This window comes from Notolepis coatsorum (assembly GCF_963971535.1).
Source record: "Notolepis coatsorum genome assembly, chromosome: 5".
Lineage (NCBI taxonomy): Eukaryota > Metazoa > Chordata > Actinopteri > Aulopiformes > Paralepididae > Notolepis > Notolepis coatsorum.
Genome location: NC_140169.1, coordinates 45,759,745 through 45,780,107, shown reverse-complemented (window position 1 = coordinate 45,780,107; position 20,363 = coordinate 45,759,745). Strand labels below are relative to the sequence as shown.

Below are 20,363 nucleotides of genomic sequence, written 5' to 3'. Positions count from 1 at the left end.
ACATTTAGACATATCTAGTTACTGTAGTGTTTTACATTTAGACATATCTAGTTACAGTAGTGTTTTACATTTAGACATATCTAGTTACTGTAGTGTTTTACATTTAGACATATCTAGTTACAGTAGTGTTTTACATTTAGACATATCGTTAGGTTATGACTATAACCAAGTTCTGTTAGTTAGGGGCGATGCTTGGCATCGCTACTGCACTATCTCGCGTACGTGCACGCGTACTGAATAAACCACAAATGTACCTCTAATACCAGTATTAGTCTGACCACACCCCTCATCAGCTTACCTTCATAAGCAGGTGTGTGGTCACCTGCTCTCCTCCTTCCCAAGCTTTCACCACAAGGTGAGGACAAGGGCTGCAGCGGCGTCCGATGCCAAGCATCGCCCCTAACTAACAGAACTTGGTTATAGTCATAACCTAACGTTCTGTATCGTTAGTGGCTTAGCTTGGCATCGCTACTGCACAAGGGAGGCCAAGCGGAGCCACTTGGCTGACAAATACACCCCGCTGACAGCCCCCCAAAACCATCAGAACAGGGAGGGCCGAGCCCCCCCGACCCCCCCTAATGGAGGGTAGCCCCCCTATTAGGGACGTCACGGGAGGGCGACGGACCCGACCGTGCGAAGAGGCACTCAAGCAACTCAACGCACAGGGTGAGCAGACCGTGGCTTGACCCCACGACTACACACACGCACAACCCGCATGCCACCCGGGAACGAACGGAGGAACAACCTCGTTACTGCCCCCAGAATCACGGGGTCAAGGGCAAACCCAACCCCGTGGCAAGGCCGTAGCAGCGGAGCACGAAGGAAGACCCAGACCCACCAAAAGGACTGGACTCCCTGGAATGGGGGCCCGGAGAAGTCCATGATGCCAGCATCAAGACCCCACCAGGTGGGCACGTAGTGCCCCGCCCCCCACATCGCCAGCGTATTCGGACAAAGGCCCCTCAGTTACTGCACCTGGTATTCCCAGGCGGAACCAACCAGGCCAGAACCTGCCCAGCTTCCGAGATCGGACGAGACCGGGCGTGTTCAGGTCGGTATGGCCGTAAGCCGAGCGGGCCCCGTCCCCCCAATAGTACACCGCCTGGCACACTGACCCTGCAGAATAGGCAGTCAGCATGGCCGTAAGCACACAAAAAAGGTTAACCAACGGAAGCAGGCAGCGCACCGGGGAAAAACCAGGCAACAGGCTGTTAACCCTAGCCTGGAGACTGCGGACGAGACAGGCGCCAGAGGGGACAGCTGAACACAGCCGCCCCGGCGGAAGGAGCGTAAGCTGGCGGTGTTGCATGACCAAGCCTCCATTTAACAACCCCCACCCAGAGGGGTCGAGGCAGAGAAGGCTGACACGATTGGCAGACGTCATGAACGTGCAGGGGCACCCTCAAACGGTGAACCCGGGAGTTGACACTGCTCCAACACACCAGGGAATCAACCACCTCGGTGTTACCCAATGCGGTGGTTGTTCCTATAACCCCTCAAGAAAAAACTCCAAAACACACCTGCGGGTATACACCGGCTATACCGCAGTACAAGTGTTTCAGTTTCCAAAAAGGGTTAACCCAGGCCTACGGGTCGCAAACATCACTTCGGACCGGGCCTGGCGGTACGGGAAGCACAGGGTCACCAGAGGAGGTCAAAAAACCACCCCCACAGGCCCCTCTTCGCCATGCGTGAGAGAGGAGCGAAAAACAATGGAGAACCAGCCCCTAAGCACACCGTACCTGGTATTCCCCGGCGGTCTCCCAACCAAGTACTAACCAGGACCAACCTGTGTAGCGGCCGAGATCCGACGAGATCGAGCGCGTACAGAATGGCATGGCTGTAAGCCATGACGACAGTGCTGAGTAAAAACATACCCAACCAGGGTCTCCATAGCGCTTAACCCCTGTGACACCCAGACCGACCTGGCATTTTTCCCCCTGAAAAAAGCCCAAGTCCCTCAGGGTACCAGAACAGCAGATCTGCATCCCCGGCGGACAACGGGTTCAACTGATCTGGACCAGCGTGACCAGAACCAGTCCCGTGCCCTAACCACGCCGACATGCCTACTCCAGGAGAAGGGCAGATATGCGTGTTGATCTTAACATGAAAAGAAGGCGCCACCCAGACGTCGGGACGAACCGCGCCTGGTGGCCCACCCCAAGGGCGTGAGACCCCACTACATATGTTCAGATCCATCCCGTCATCATCCCCCAGACATGAACGAGAATCCGTCGACAACCCACCCAGGTCATGGGATGTGGTCGCCGGAAGAGGAAAAACCCCCATCTCAGTTGCTTTATAAAAACGCTGTTTCAACCACAAGCAACTAAGGCGTGCCAGTCAATCGCCTGTTTACAGCGAGCTAGCACTATACGTGCGTCGGGACACACCCCCATCAATGAACAGGCTATTTAGACCTGTCATTGAATCCCCAAGGCGCCCAGGGGAACGACAAGAGGGGTGTGACACTCCCTAACTCCAACACTTCTGGAATAGAAAGAAGGAAGCATCAACAGTATGTATCCCAGTCTACACAGCCGGGGTAAAAAATGTTCACATTTTTACATCCCACCACCCTCCCATAGGAAAGAGACGGGGATCCCCAGAGAGACTTCCCACGCGAGCTGTACAGATTGAAAAGAATATATTGCACCTTGAGCCATGTAAAAAACTGGTTATAGGGCCTCCGGGGAAGAGGCACCGAACCCATACACACTCAATAAACGAATTGAATCGAATATACATACAATAGAAAAGGACCCTTCTAGAGGGTCCACTCACTTTGACAATCTGAGGAGGAAGGCTCTGTACTCTGATGGAGGCTTCCTCACATGGAAGAAGGAGTCCGAACTCACAGAAGGCCTGAGTAGGCGCTTGGTGAGGAGGAGCCCTGACCACCCCCCCTGAAAACAGATCCATCACATGGACCTGAACAGCACACGGAAGTCCTACCAACAGAGACGCGCACGGTGACGTACTCTATGGCGGGGGAATTCCTGCGGTGCACACGCCCAATATACCAGGCCGTGGGACCAGGAACTCCCTCCCCCCCCCCCCCCCCCCCCCCGTAACGTGCCGAACCGCCACGTGACGGGAACCTTGAAGGACAGGGGGTGTACCCCTGACCGACAGAACAATGGGGAGAGGAAAGGTTACCAGTTCACCCCTTTACGACCCCACACCCATGATACGACGTAACGACAAAAAGAGAATATGACACAGTCATAGTCAGCTCTATGAAGCGTTTCACAGCTCCACACAGCGCACGAGCTAACCTGCTATCTGATTTTTACTAAGGAAAAACACAGAATAGAGAGGGCTCTAAGAACCCCGGTCCAACATACACATGTGCTTCTGTGGCCAGTACAACCCAGTTGTAGGTCACATGACACACACAACCCATCATCACCTACAAAAAATGGCAAAAACACTCAACAGAGGAACGCCGTTTTTTTCACAATGAGAGAATACATCATTCTTGATTAGTATCGACCACAGGCCTTGCTAAGCACACATGACAGCAACCAAACCAATTTCCCTTTAGGAAATAAGTTTCTCCAGCAGATTTAGCACAACCTCAGCAATCAAGCTGAGAGTTACATCGTATCCCTACCACACAAAAGACACAATTAATGCACAACATGTCTGATAGGAGGTGATAAAGTCCCCAGGGAACCGGGGGGGGAAACACAATCCTCCTATTTTACCCTCAATACGGCCAGTTAAAACAGGAAAACCTGTTAATGTGTGAACTCACTGTTCATTGTCATTACAGTCTGAGAAAGAACATTCTTTTACTCACTCGTCACCAAGCATAGCTTCATAGGTTAGTTGCCTTAGTAGTGAGTACACGGTACACATAAACACCATGATGTTTCTCACACAACAACCAGATCAATACATCACGACCTGCACGGAGAAGCTAACTGCCAGTGACAAAAACAGCTCACACACAACCCGCAACGTATCTCAAATGCATTGCAACAACACACGTTTTGGGAAAAAACACCGTTATTCACAATACATTTAGCAAGGTAAAACCAGAAGACGTGTTATGAGGTCTGGCCAACCCCGTACCTGCCCGGAACGCAGATCAGCGAAGTGCAGTCACAAGCCACCGTAGAACACAGCCGTCCCGTGTTGTTCGATCCGGGCAGCGTCGCCGCTCCACCAGTCGCTACAGTCCTCTTTGTTGACGCAATCCCCGTCTAGGCTCAGGCAGGGTCGACGAACATCCCCTGTCAAGGATGACGTCGTGGTCAAGAGTGTAAAACATGTTAAAAATCAAAGCACGTTCAACAGAATAGCATCAAGCTAACGGCTGCTCCAACCGTTCGGGTGCTATTGCTTCCGCTCGCGAGACGCCGATCTACGACGCACGCGATCAGGAGCGAGCTCCCGGCGGCGCGCGAGAAGCCAAGCTACCCCGCGCCAGGCCACCGACCGGCTAACCGTAAGCTATGAACATGTAAACAATGACATAACACTCACCCAGACAGGCCGCCGTTCTGAACCCTCCTCACTTTTTAAGAGAAAAGAGAAAACAAGACGTCAACACCGCTTCACAACGGTGACATTAACACGTCCGGCGGAATCAGCACAGTACCAACTGGCCTGTATAGCTGACTTTGAACATGAATCTGCCGCTATCGCACATTACATGCACATATCCCCTCGTGAAGGAATACTCTCATTTGGATATGAAAGATGGGGTCTTAACACGGTGACAGAGAGAATCCACTCGTCCAGAACACACAGGGATCACCAGTGTCAATGGTCGCGGCCCACTAGTTAAAACTATAATGGTCGCCAGACCAAGGCCTTCTGTCGCCTAGACGGCTAAACAAAGGACCCTAGCCTGGGGCCGGTTTCCATAAACTTTGTCAAGTAGCCCCCATAGCACTAACAGACAAGTGGAGCCCGCCAGCAAACACTACTCACCCAACCTGGAACGCACCGCTCCTCACAACAGCGGCATGTCCGACAGTTCAGCTGTGGCCTGACAGGTTTCACCCCAACAAACACAGCAAGGAACTGCAGTTGAGAAGCATGCAGCGGCGTGCTCCCAATACGAAAACCGGTGGAGGGTTTGTAGAATGATCATCATCTTCTAGACACTCCAGTACGAAGACAATATCGCCGTATTTTCTCGAAAATAGTGAGAGAGAAAATAAAGATATGATGTCAACGTATCCTTGTTTCCCAAGCTGTTCCTAATCCAATTTCTTCCATCATGGTGTCAAGTGTGGGGATCTACCGAGGCACCTCTTCCTTGTGGTGAAAGCGAGAAGGAGGAGAGCAGGTGACCACACACCTGCTTATGAAGGTAAGCTGATGAGGGGTGTGGTCAGACTAATACTGGTATTAGAGGTACATTTGTGGTTTATTCAGTACGCGTGCACGTACGCGAGATAGTGCAGTAGCGATGCCAAGCTAAGCCACTAACGATACAGAACTAGTTACAGCAGTGTTTTACATTTAGACATATCTAGTTACAGCAGTGTTTTACATTTAGACATATCTAGTTACAGTAGTGTTTTACATTTAGACATATCTAGTTACAGCAGTGTTTTACATTTAGACATATCTAGTTACAGTAGTGTTTTACATTTAGACATATCTAGTTACAGTAGTGTTTTACATTTAGACATATCTAGTTACAGTAGTGTTTTACATTTAGACATATCTAGTTACTGTAGTGTTTTACATTTAGACATATCTAGTTACAGTAGTGTTTTACATTTAGACATATCTAGCTACAGTAGTGTTTTACATTTAGACATATCTAGTTACAGTAGTGTTTTACATTTAGACATATCTAGTTACAGTAGTGTTTTACATTTAGACATATCTAGTTACAGTAGTGTTTTACATTTAGACATATCTAGTTACAGTAGTGTTTTACATTTAGACATATCTAGTTACAGTAGTGTTTTACATTTAGACATATCTAGCTACAGCAGTGTTTTACATTTAGACATATCTAGTTACAGTAGTGTTTTACATTTAGACATATCTAGTTACAGCAGTGTTTTACATTTAGACATATCTAGCTACTGTAGTGTTTTACATTTAGACATATCTAGCTACAGCAGTGTTTTACATTTAGACATATCTAGCTACAGTAGTGTTCTACATTTAGACATATCTAGCTACAGTAGTGTTTTACATTTAGACATATCTAGTTACAGCAGTGTTTTACATTTAGACATATCTAGTTACAGTAGTGTTTTACATTTAGACATATCTAGTTACAGTAGTGTTTTACATTTAGACATATCTAGTTACAGTAGTGTTTTACATTTAGACATATCTAGTTACAGTAGTGTTTTACATTTAGACATATCTAGTTACAGTAGTGTTTTACATTTAGACATATCTAGCTACAGTAGTGTTTTACATTTAGACATATCTAGCTACAGTAGTGTTTTACATTTAGACATATCTAGTTACAGTAGTGTTTTACATTTAGACATATCTAGCTACAGCAGTGTTTTACATTTAGACATATCTAGTTACAGCAGTGTTTTACATTTAGACATATCTAGCTACAGTAGTGTTTTACATTTAGACATATCTAGCTACAGTAGTGTTTTACATTTAGACTAGGGCTGTCAGTTTATCGCGTTAATTAGATTAATTAATTACACAGCAAATTATCGCGTTATGAAAATTAACTCAAAATTAATTACAATTTCTTTTTTTTATATATTTTTTTTTTGTATATATTTTTTTATCTCATTCATTCCATAAGAACGTAGAATACACATTACAGACTTTTTTTTATATGGTCCATTTGCATGTTCTTGGTATGTGATTCTAGGGACATCTATGGATCTCAGGGAATGTATTCCCAGTGTCAGAAAGACTGTCTGTTTCTAGGCTTGAGTCAATTGTAATGAACCAAATGAGAATATCAATAAACATTTTTTTTTTATCTTTGACTGTGAATAACACTATGGTCAAATTGACCAGACCTGAAAAATCTAAGCAAATTAATAGATGGAAGATGATTAAACAGAAGGTTTTGTAGATACAGTACTGAATTCTGCCATCCGGACACATGCAATTTGAAATATGATTATAGAATATAGAATATCAGGCATAGAATGGTTATGCGATTAAAATGCGATTAATTAGATTAATTAATTACAAATCCTGTAATTAATTAGATTAATTTTTGTAATCGCCTGACAGCACTAATTTAGACATATCTAGTTACAGTAGTGTTTTACATTTAGACATATCTAGTTACAGCAGTGTTTTACATTTAGACATATCTAGCTACAACAGTGTTTTACATTTAGACATATCTAGCTACAGCAGTGTTTTACATTTAGACAGATCTAGTTACAGTAGTGTTTTACATTTAGACATATCTAGCTACAGTAGTGTTTTACATTTAGACATATCTAGTTACAGCAGTGTTTTACATTTAGACATATCTAGTTACAGCAGTGTTTTACATTTAGACATATCTAGTTACAGCAGTGTTTTACATTTAGACATATCTAGTTACAGCAGTGTTTTACATTTAGACATATCTAGTTACTGTAGTGTTTTACATTTAGACATATCTAGTTACAGTAGTGTTTTACATTTAGACATATCTAGTTACAGTAGTGTTTTACATTTAGACATATCTAGTTACAGTAGTGTTTTACATTTAGACATATCTAGTTACTGTAGTGTTTTACATTTAGACATATCTAGTTACTGTAGTGTTTTACATTTAGACATATCTAGTTACAGTAGTGTTCTACATTTAGACATATCTAGTTACTGTAGTGTTCTACATTTAGACATATCTAGTTACTGCAGTGTTTTACATTTAGACATATCTAGTTACAGTAGTGTTTTACATTTAGACATATCTAGTTACAGTAGTGTTTTACATTTAGACATATCTAGTTACAGTAGTGTTTTACATTTAGACATATCTAGTTACAGCAGTGTTTTACATTTAGACATATCTAGTTACAGCAGTGTTTTACATTTAGACATATCTAGTTACAGTAGTGTTTTACATTTAGACATATCTAGCTACAGTAGTGTTTTACATTTAGACATATCTAGCTACAGTAGTGTTTTACATTTAGACATATCTAGTTACAGTAGTGTTTTACATTTAGACATATCTAGTTACAGTAGTGTTTTACATTTAGACATATCTAGTTACTGTAGTGTTTTACATTTAGACATATCTAGTTACAGTAGTGTTTTACATTTAGACATATCTAGTTACTGTAGTGTTTTACATTTAGACATATCTAGTTACTGTAGTGTTTTACATTTAGACATATCTAGTTACAGCAGTGTTTTACATTTAGACATATCTAGTTACTGTAGTGTTTTACATTTAGACATATCTAGTTACAGTAGTGTTTTACATTTAGACATATCTAGTTACTGTAGTGTTTTACATTTAGACATATCTAGTTACAGTAGTGTTTTACATTTAGACATATCTAGTTACAGCAGTGTTTTACATTTAGACATATCTAGTTACTGTAGTGTTTTACATTTAGACATATCTAGTTACAGTAGTGTTCTACATTTAGACATATCTAGTTACAGTAGTGTTTTACATTTAGACATATCTAGTTACAGTAGTGTTTTACATTTAGACATATCTAGCTACAGCAGTGTTTTATATTTAGACATATCTAGTTACAGTAGTGTTTTACATTTAGACATATCTAGTTACAGTAGTGTTTTACATTTAGACATATCTAGTTACTGTAGTGTTTTACATTTAGACATATCTAGTTACTGTAGTGTTTTACATTTAGACATATCTAGTTACAGTAGTGTTTTACATTTAGACATATCTAGTTACAGCAGTGTTTTACATTTAGACATATCTAGTTACAGTAGTGTTTTACATTTAGACATATCTAGTTACAGTAGTGTTTTACATTTAGACATATCTAGTTACAGCAGTGTTTTACATTTAGACATATCTAGTTACAGTAGTGTTTTACATTTAGACATATCTAGCTACAGTAGTGTTTTACATTTAGACATATCTAGTTACTGTAGTGTTTTACATTTAGACATATCTAGTTACAGTAGTGTTTTACATTTAGACATATCTAGTTACAGCAGTGTTTTACATTTAGACATATCTAGTTACAGTAGTGTTTTACATTTAGACATATCTAGTTACAGTAGTGTTTTACATTTAGACATATCTAGCTACAGTAGTGTTTTACATTTAGACATATCTAGCTACAGTAGTGTTTTACATTTAGACATATCTAGTTACAGTAGTGTTTTACATTTAGACATATCTAGTTACAGTAGTGTTTTACATTTAGACATATCTAGTTACAGTAGTGTTTTACATTTAGACATATCTAGCTACAGTAGTGTTTTACATTTAGACATATCTAGTTACAGTAGTGTTTTACATTTAGACATATCTAGTTACAGCAGTGTTTTACATTTAGACATATCTAGTTACAGTAGTGTTTTACATTTAGACATATCTAGTTACAGCAGTGTTTTACATTTAGACATATCTAGTTACAGTAGTGTTTTACATTTAGACATATCTAGTTACTGTAGTGTTTTACATTTAGACATATCTAGTTACAGTAGTGTTTTACATTTAGACATATCTAGTTACTGTAGTGTTTTACATTTAGACATATCTAGTTACTGTAGTGTTTTACATTTAGACATATCTAGTTACAGCAGTGTTTTACATTTAGACATATCTAGTTACAGTAGTGTTTTACATTTAGACATATCTAGTTACAGCAGTGTTTTACATTTAGACATATCTAGTTACTGTAGTGTTTTACATTTAGACATATCTAGTTACAGTAGTGTTTTACATTTAGACATATCTAGTTACTGTAGTGTTTTACATTTAGACATATCTAGTTACAGCAGTGTTTTACATTTAGACATATCTAGTTACAGTAGTGTTCTACATTTAGACATATCTAGTTACAGTAGTGTTTTACATTTAGACATATCTAGTTACTGTAGTGTTTTACATTTAGACATATCTAGCTACAGTAGTGTTCTACATTTAGACATATCTAGTTACAGTAGTGTTTTACATTTAGACATATCTAGTTACAGTAGTGTTTTACATTTAGACATATCTAGTTACAGTAGTGTTTTACATTTAGACATATCTAGTTACAGCAGTGTTTTACATTTAGACATATCTAGCTACAGTAGTGTTTTACATTTAGACATATCTAGTTACAGTAGTGTTTTACATTTAGACATATCTAGTTACAGTAGTGTTTTACATTTAGACATATCTAGCTACAGTAGTGTTTTACATTTAGACATATCTAGTTACAGTAGTGTTTTACATTTAGACATATCTAGTTACTGTAGTGTTTTACATTTAGACATATCTAGTTACAGTAGTGTTTTACATTTAGACATATCTAGTTACTGTAGTGTTTTACATTTAGACATATCTAGTTACAGTAGTGTTTTACATTTAGACATATCTAGTTACAGTAGTGTTTTACATTTAGACATATCTAGTTACAGTAGTGTTTTACATTTAGACATATCTAGTTACAGTAGTGTTTTACATTTAGACATATCTAGTTACAGTAGTGTTTTACATTTAGACATATCTAGTTACTGTAGTGTTTTACATTTAGACATATCTAGTTACAGTAGTGTTTTACATTTAGACATATCTAGTTACTGTAGTGTTTTACATTTAGACATATCTAGCTACAGTAGTGTTTTACATTTAGACATATCTAGTTACAGTAGTGTTTTACATTTAGACATATCTAGTTACAGTAGTGTTTTACATTTAGACATATCTAGTTACAGTAGTGTTTTACATTTAGACATATCTAGTTACAGTAGTGTTTTACATTTAGACATATCTAGTTACTGTAGTGTTTTACATTTAGACATATCTAGTTACAGTAGTGTTTTACATTTAGACATATCTAGTTACAGTAGTGTTTTACATTTAGACATATCTAGTTACAGTAGTGTTTTACATTTAGACATATCTAGTTACAGTAGTGTTTTACATTTAGACATATCTAGTTACAGTAGTGTTTTACATTTAGACATATCTAGTTACAGCAGTGTTTTACATTTAGACATATCTAGCTACAGCAGTGTTTTACATTTAGACATATCTAGTTACAGCAGTGTTTTACATTTAGACATATCTAGCTACAGCAGTGTTTTACATTTAGACATATCTAGTTACAGTAGTGTTTTACATTTAGACATATCTAGTTACAGTAGTGTTTTACATTTAGACATATCTAGCTACAGTAGTGTTTTACATTTAGACATATCTAGCTACAGCAGTGTTTAACATTTAGACATATCTAGTTACAGCAGTGTTTTACATTTAGACATATCTAGTTACAGTAGTGTTTTACATTTAGACATATCTAGTTACAGTAGTGTTTTACATTTAGACATATCTAGCTACAGTAGTGTTTTACATTTAGACATATCTAGTTACTGTAGTGTTTTACATTTAGACATATCTAGTTACTGTAGTGTTTTACATTTAGACATATCTAGTTACTGTAGTGTTTTACATTTAGACATATCTAGTTACAGTAGTGTTTTACATTTAGACATATCTAGTTACTGTAGTGTTTTACATTTAGACATATCTAGCTACAGTAGTGTTTTACATTTAGACATATCTAGTTACTGTAGTGTTTTACATTTAGACATATCTAGCTACAGTAGTGTTTTACATTTAGACATATCTAGTTACAGTAGTGTTTTACATTTAGACATATCTAGTTACAGTAGTGTTTTACATTTAGACATATCTAGCTACAGTAGTGTTTTACATTTAGACATATCTAGCTACAGCAGTGTTTTACATTTAGACATATCTAGTTACAGCAGTGTTTTACATTTAGACATATCTAGTTACAGTAGTGTTTTACATTTAGACATATCTAGTTACAGTAGTGTTTTACATTTAGACATATCTAGTTACAGCAGTGTTTTACATTTAGACATATCTAGTTACACGAGTGTTTTACATTTAGACATATCTAGCTACAGTAGTGTTTTACATTTAGACATATCTAGTTACAGCAGTGTTTTACATTTAGACATATCTAGCTACAGTAGTGTTTTACATTTAGACATATCTAGTTACTGTAGTGTTTTACATTTAGACATATCTAGTTACTGTAGTGTTTTACATTTAGACATATCTAGCTACAGTAGTGTTTTACATTTAGACATATCTAGTTACTGTAGTGTTTTACATTTAGACATATCTAGTTACTGTAGTGTTTTACATTTAGACATATCTAGCTACAGTAGTGTTTTACATTTAGACATATCTAGTTACTGTAGTGTTTTACATTTAGACATATCTAGTTACAGCAGTGTTTTACATTTAGACATATCTAGTTACAGTGGTGTTTTACATTTAGACATATCTAGTTACAGTAGTGTTTTACATTTAGACATATCTAGTTACTGTAGTGTTTTACATTTAGACATATCTAGTTGAATGAATGAATGAATGAAAACTTTATTAACAGATTGCAGAATGGGTACAATACAGTACGGCTCAATACATACAATTGTTAAGGGGATGCAGACCTGAGAAAGACGTTTGTCTTGTTTCCATCAGGGTCCCCCATTTTCAATTCATATAGACATTTATGACATACACAACATACATGACATTTATGGCATAGGGACATATAGGTATAGTACTGATACATTTGTGACATAAACGGTATTCAAATATACAGTACTGTTACCCCTAGATCCTGACAGAGTATATATGATGGGGAGGGGACTGTACATTAGGAGGGGGTGGGTGGGTGGGAGAGAAATATACATACGGCGGGGAGGGAATATATACATGCGGTGGGGAGGAGACTGTCTATTAGGAGGTGGTGGGGGTTTTGGGCATTTACGGTGGCCAGTTTCGAATTGCAGCCTCCCGTAGGTGCTCTTTCAGAGCGGTTTTGAATGTGGGTAGTGATTCACATTCCTTTACAGCTTTGGGTAGGGCGTTCCACATTGTTGTGGCATAATTGCGAAACGTGTTTAGTCCCTTGTTTGAGCCGAATCTGGGTTTTACATGATTTGTTGAGCTTCCTCTGGTGTAGTGGTTGTGGTATTCACTGACCTTTGGGAAGTATTTTGACATGTACATGGGTACCCCGGTCGTATAGTGTATCTTGTAGACCAGGCCCATTGCAAGTTGCTGTACTCTGTCGTCTACTCTAAGCCATCCTAGGTTGTCAAAGTGGGCAGGGGTGAGGTGGGTTCTGGGGTTCAGGTCAAGCAGTAGTCTGACCAGTTTGTTTTGTGATGTTTGTAATTTTGTTTTAAGTGCCTTTGAGGTGCTTTGGTACCATGAGGTGCACGCACAGTCGTAGTACCCTTGAATGAGTGCTCCTGCTAGAGTCTTCAGGGTATTCTTGTTTACCAGAGAGGAGATCCGGTACAAGAATCTAGTTCGTTGGTTGACTTTTTTTATTACATTGGATGCCATTTTGTCACAGGAAAGATTTGCCTCTAGGATGGAACCCAGGTAGGTAATTTCGTCTTTCCTTGTGACAATATTGTCACCCACTGTAACTGAGAAGCCGTCGGTCTTGCTGAGTTTGTTATTTTAACCGAAGAGAATGGACTCTGTTTTGCCCATGTGTAATGATAGTTTGTTGTCGGCGAGCCATATGCAGATTTTGCCTAGTTCCGTGCTGAGGGTTTTTTCAACCTGCAACTTGTTCTTGTCAGAGACCAGCAGGGCTGAGTCGTCCGCAAACAGGAACAAGTTGCAGTCACAGTAGTGTTTTACATTTAGACATATCTAGTTACAGTAGTGTTTTACATTTAGACATATCTAGTTACAGTAGTGTTTTACATTTTTTTTTTTTTTTTTTTATGCATTTTTGTATGTTTGTTTTTTGTTTTTGCTGCCATTTTGGCCAGGTCTTGCTCGAAAAAGAGATCTTTGATCTCAAGTGACTACCTGGTAAAATAAAGGTAAAATAAACATTTAGACATATCTAGTTACAGTAGTGTTTTACATTTAGACATATCTAGCTAGTAGTCTGTTTTACATTTAGACATATCTAGCTGTACCACAAACAGTACTGTATTTGCAAATCTGGTATGTCATATATGTATAGATGTAGCAGTACTGTCTATCTGTATGTCGTGTGTGTCATATATGTTATGATGAATTGAAAATATGGGACCCTGATTTAAGGGCGTAACTCTGTTGTTAGTGGTGGAGGGGACACATTTGGGGCGTGGTCAGTGGTGGAGGGGTGCTACGTATAGTTGTATGGTCGCGGGGGTGGGGGTAGGGGAGGGGGTGAAGGGGGGCCCCCCCCCCATTTTCGTAGATTTTTTTTTTAAATCAGTTGTGCAAGTCAATTTTGGTGAGTTGTTTCTATATAGAATTCACTTATGACAAGTCATAATGCCGCGCGAGTCTCGGAACACCTGGCTACTTGACTTTGCATGACAATCAGAGATGGCCAAGCAGCCGTTTTCCGTGTGGCCCTATCACTGTTTATTATCGTGCAGGGGACACTAACTGCATTCTGAAAACATGCCAGGGACATGTCCCCGGTGTCCACCCCCCATAGTTACGCCCCTGCCCTGATGTAAACAAGACGAAAGTCTTTCTCTGGTCTGCAGCCCCTTAACAATTGTGTGTATTGAGCTGTACTGTATTGTACCCATTCTGCAATCTGTTAATAAAGTTTTCAATCAATCAATCAAACAGTAGTCTGTTTTACATTTAGACATATCTAGCTACAGTACTCTGTTTTACATTTAGTAGGGCTGTCAAAATTAATGCTTTAACTTTGGTGATTAATTAAAATTATTTAAAGCATTAAAATAAATTAATCTAGTTTTATCTATGGAGTGAAAAATCTTCAATCATAGCGCTGCGGATATAAGAAAGAGGTCTAGCTGAGTCAATGTTGATGGTTTTGTTGAACATTTGTATTTTACAGGAGAGAAACTGTATTCAAAGAAAGCTAATAAAATAGTCTTTGAATCTAAACATACTTTCTTTGTGTTGATTTTACATTAATTTCATGATTTTACTCAAGTAAATATCTGTTACAAGCTTCGGTTTTAAGTAGAAAAATGCTATTTTTAATCTAGATTAATTACAGAAAATTGTGAGATTAATTAGTTAATTTTTTTGTACAGCACTAACATTTAGACATAACTAGCTACAGACAGTACTGTCTATCTGTATGTCATGTATGTCATAAATGTCATTATGAATTGAAAATGGGGGACCCTGATGTAAACAAGACGAAAGTCTTTCTCTGGTCTGCATCCCCTTAACAATTGTATGTATTGAGCTGTACTGTACTGTACCCATTCTGCAATATGTAAAATACAATTTTCAATCAATCAATCAAAACAGTACCTGTTTTTCATGCTTGATTCGATGTTTTAAATCTCCTGACACCCACAGGAGATGCTTGATTTCATCGGAATTGAAATCTTTCAGTGTGAGGAAACTGCGTCCCTTTAGATCCACGGGACCCAGGCATGCTGCTCCAATGCTGAGAATGTAAATTAGTGTGTATATTATCATTATTATTAATAATAATTATTACAATATTATGATCGTTCTAGATACGTCTGCTATAGTGGTTAAAGTGAATCATTCAAAGTCAGGTTTCTAGCACAAGCTAAAGTAACTATATTAAAGTAACGATATTCCAATGTACAGTTTTGCTTGTACAGTTGTACAGTCCCCCCCCCCCCACCCAACTACCTCCAATGTACAGTTTCTACGTCAAATGTATATACTCTCTTTTTAACTCGTTTTGTATCACAACAGTACTGTATTTGTAAATCTGGTATGTCATAAATGTATAGATGTAGCAGTACTGTCCATCTGTATGTCATATATATTATGATGAATTGAAAATGGGGGACCCTGATGTAAACAAGACGAAAGTCTTTCTCTGGTCTGCATCCCCTTAACAATTGTATGTATTGAGCTGTACTGTACTGTACCCATTCTGTAATCTGTTCAATCAATCAATCAATCAACTAAACTCTGAGAGTATCCTCACTTGACCTGCTTCACTTCACCGGGTTAGGGTTAGTTAGGGTTAACACTGACTGCAACACTGATTTTATTTTTAGCAAGAATTTCTTACCTAAACTTCCTCGCGTGAATGTTTTGGAGAGTTTTCAAACATTTGAAAATAGATGTGTTTCCAGTGCAGGGCATGGCGGCTGAGAGCGTCACTGACGAGGACTATAACTATATTAACTACTGACGTGGATCTGATAACTATTTCATCAGAATGAAGAGTCGGGACGCGTCAGCAGGCAGCGTGGAGGAGGAGGGGAGGAGTCAGCTGCTCTGGGGGAGGAGGAGGGGAGGAGTCAGCTGGTCTGGGGGAGAAGAGGGTAAATCTGCAGAGCCGCAGACGCCAATGGCCTGTTGCTTAATAACAGCGGAACAGTGCAAAAATGCTTCCGCATTCGTCACCGCACGCCACTACGGTAATGCGCCTTTCATTTTCCTTCGCCCAGGTGCGTGCACCGGCGGCGTGCTCGCTCAGGTGCGTGCGCCGGCGTGCTCGCGAGGTGCCCGCGCATGCGCATGAGATCCCGCCTTGGTTCGACACATATAATGAATGAATGAATGAAAACTTTATTTAACAGATTGCAGAATGGGTACAATACAGTACGGCTCAATACATACAATTGTTAAGGGGATGCAGACCTGAGAAAGACGTTTGTCTTGTTTCCATCAGGGTCCCCCATTTTCAATTCATATAGACATTTATGACATACACAACATACATGACATTTATGGCATAGGGACATATAGGTATTTAGTACTGATACATTTGTGACATAACGGTATTCAAATATACAGTACTGTTACCCCTAGATCCTGACAGAGTATATACATATGATGGGGAGGGGACTGTACATTAGGAGGGGGTGGGAGGGAAATATACATACGGCGGGGAGGGAATATATACATGCGGTGGGGAGGAGACTGTCTATTAGGAGGTGGTGGGGGTTTTGGGCATTTACGGTGGCCAGTTTCGAATTGCAGCCTCCTGTAGGTGCTCTTTAAGAGCGGTTTTGAATGTGGGCAGGGATTCACATTCCTTTACAGCTTTGGGTAGGGTGTTCCACATTGTTGTGGCATAATTGCGAAACGTGTTTAGTCCCTTGTTTGAGCCGAATCTGGGTTTAACATGATTTGTTGAGCTTCCTCTGGTGTAGTGGTTGTGGTATTCACTGACCTTTGGGAAGTATTTTGACATGTACATGGGCACCCCGGTCGTATAGTGTATTTTGTAGACCAGGCCCATTGCAAGTTGCTGTACTCTGTCGTCTACTCTAAGCCATCCTAGGTTGGCAAAGTGGGCAGGGGTGAGGTGGGTTCTGGGGTTCAGGTCAAGTAGTAGTCTGACCAGTTTGTTTTGTGATGTTTGTAATTTTGTTTTAAGCGCCTTTGAGGTGCTTTGGTACCATGAGGTGCACGCATAGTCACACATTATTGGTTCAATTTGGTTACATATTAACACGCTTTGGCGCTTTGGTTCAATTTGGTTAATCACCATACACGTGATGGACGCAGCAGGCGATCACTCCTATTGTTATTCAGCTGCGCCGAGGTACATGATTGATTGATTGAGCAACATGAGCTAACTGCTGAGCTAACATGGAGCTAACACGCAGCTAACTACTGAGCTAACATGAGCTAACTGCTGAGCTAACATGAGCTAACTGCTGAGCTAACATGGAGCTAACATGCAGCTAACTGTACATGATTGATTGATTGATTGATTGATTGATTGATTGATTGAACATGGAGCTAACATGAAGCTAACTACATTGAAGCTCATAGTCTCCCAGTCCCTCCACTCTGCAGTAAACAGACATCACTGATATAGAGTGTCTGGTCAGTAACATGGGTCTAGAACCCACCTCACCCCTGCCCACTTTGACAACCTAGGATGGCTTAGAGTAGACGACAGAGGCGTAGTACATTTTCCTTTTTGAAAATCATCTGACATGAAGATGGAACACATTTTTGTTGTTAATATTATTTATATTACTGGTAGTTCATACAAGACTTTCATAATGACTGTAGCATTTGTGTGTGTAACGTACACTGTAAAAAATAAATGTTTTTTCACAGGAAATTCACTATTATTTTACAGATTACTTTTGTTTTTCTACTTTAAGTGTAAATGCCATACAAATATAGTAAATTACCTTTTATAAAAATATTAACCATTAAATAAAGGTTGTAATTCCTTCATAGTTAAATACAGTAGAGGTTGCATACTTCATTATCTAAAGATGGTAAGTTAGAGTGTTGTGTTCACTCATAGTTAAAGACTGTAGAGGTTGAGTACTTCATTATCTAAACATGGTAAGTTAGTTAGAGTGTTGTGTTCAGTCAGACAGTAGACAAGTAGAGGTTGAGTACTTTATTATCTAAACATGGTGAGTTAGAGTGTTGTGTTCATTCATAGTTAAAGACAGCCGAGGTTGAGTAGTTTCTTCTGATATTCCATAGTAAAGTACACGTTAACGTTACAATGTGTTGTGTTCACAACACTGTTTAGTTAAAGACAGCCGAGGTTGAGTAGTTTCTTCTGATATTCCATAGTAAAGTACACGTTAACGTTACAATGTGTTGTGTTCACAACAGCGTTTAGTCGCCTCCGACGACGTGTCGCGATAATATACTATATTCGCGAAGTACACGTTAACGTTACAATCGTCGCGATAATATACTATATTCCATAGTAAATTACACGTTAACGTTACAATGTTGCGTTGTGTTCACTCATAGTTAAAGACAGTTGTGTTCACTCATAGTTAAAGACAGCCGAGGTTCCAAGTGATTTGTTGCAATGTACGCGGAAATGCCATAGCATTTGTCTAAGCGGGGTGAAAAGAAAGGCGCTTTACCGTAGTGCCGTGCGGTGACGAAAGCGGAAGCATTTTTGCACTGTTCCGCTGTTATTAAGCAACACGCAGCCCAATGTCTAGGCGCGTCTCTACAAATAGTAGCTCCAGTTCTGCAGACCCCTCTCTGATTGGTTGAGCTCCATTTCTGCAGACCTCTCTCTGATTGGCCGAGCGCGCGCATGCGCATAAGCCGCGACAAGCTCCTCTAGCCAGGAGTCGAAACTCCGTTAAGCTCCAGAGAGAGAGGCTGAAAACCCACAGTTGTTGCCCGCCGGATGGGAGCCGAATCTCGGATCCGAGTTTTCTGATGAATAGCCCCAAAACATGGAGGTCGCGAACACAATTTATAATAATAATAATAATAATAATGGATTGGATTTATATAGCGCTCTTCGTGACACCCCAGAGCGTTTACAGAGTCCATTATTCGTTCATACACAGTCATACCGGTGGTGGTAAGCTACAATTGCAGCCAGAGCTGCCCTGAGGCAGACTCACGGAAGCGTGGCGAATAATCAACGCCTACGGCCCCTCCGACCACTACCAACATTCATTCACATGCATACACATTCATACGAGGCAAGTAGGTTAAGTGTCTTGCCCAAGGACACAACGGCAGTGGGATGGACATGGGCTTGAGCGGGATTCGAACCCTTCGATCATTGGACGACCCGCTCTACCCCTGAGCCACGCCGCCCCACTACGCATGGAAGTATTGATTACGCCATAACGAATCATTAAAAAAATATACCGTTAACTGGAATATGTTGTGTGTGCCTTTACACATATGTTGGATAGGATTATGTGCTTGGTTTGTCATTAAAAAACAATAATAATTGCTCGCCGGCTTCGCTGACCAGAGCTCTCTCAGATTCAAAGTTTTAATTGCAGCCTGGCTGGAATGGAACATACATGTTTCGGAACCAATGTGTAACTAGACAGTTACAATATAACATTTATATTAATTAACCCAGTTAATGCCTTAAGAGAAAGAGTCTGGTGGTCAATTGCTACGGAAATGTTGTGTCTTACTAATAATAACTAATTCCTTGGTCAATAGAAGTCTCTGTGATACTTTCTGAATATGATTTGGGAACATCAAATGGGCAGGCCGCGAAATAACATAACGTTACAATGTACAATAACCTATGTACATATACCGATATGCCCTACTCTGTTTACTTGTTTTATTGCACAATGTCGTTCTATTGGATTCTATTATATGTTATTACTATTGTATTATGCACATCGTTGCGGGCAAGACCACCCGCATTTCATTGTAAACTTGTATGCAAATAAACAACTTGTGACAAATAAAACTCTTGACTTGACTTGACCACCAGCCTCTCTCTCTTAAGGCATTAACTGGGTTAATTAATCTAAATGTTATATTGTTAACTGTCTAGTTAGGC

The 20,363-nt window shown here is 39.8% G+C and overlaps 1 protein-coding gene across 1 annotated transcript in view; it reads right to left on the bottom strand.

Annotated features, from left to right (window-relative positions):
* otc (ornithine transcarbamylase) overlaps positions 1–16,298 on the bottom strand; it is a gene marked incomplete at its 3' end in the record, with an annotated part of 83,458 nt that extends 67,160 nt beyond the window's left edge. The window contains exons 1-2 of the mRNA XM_084314075.1: positions 16,158–16,298; positions 15,413–15,551 (exon numbers count right to left, since the gene is read on the bottom strand). Of these exons, the coding sequence (XP_084170201.1) occupies positions 15,413–15,551; positions 16,158–16,231 (213 nt within the window). The 5' untranslated portion in view covers positions 16,232–16,298. The remainder of the gene's footprint in view (positions 1–15,412; positions 15,552–16,157) is intronic.
* Positions 16,299–20,363: the final 4,065 nt, after the last annotated feature.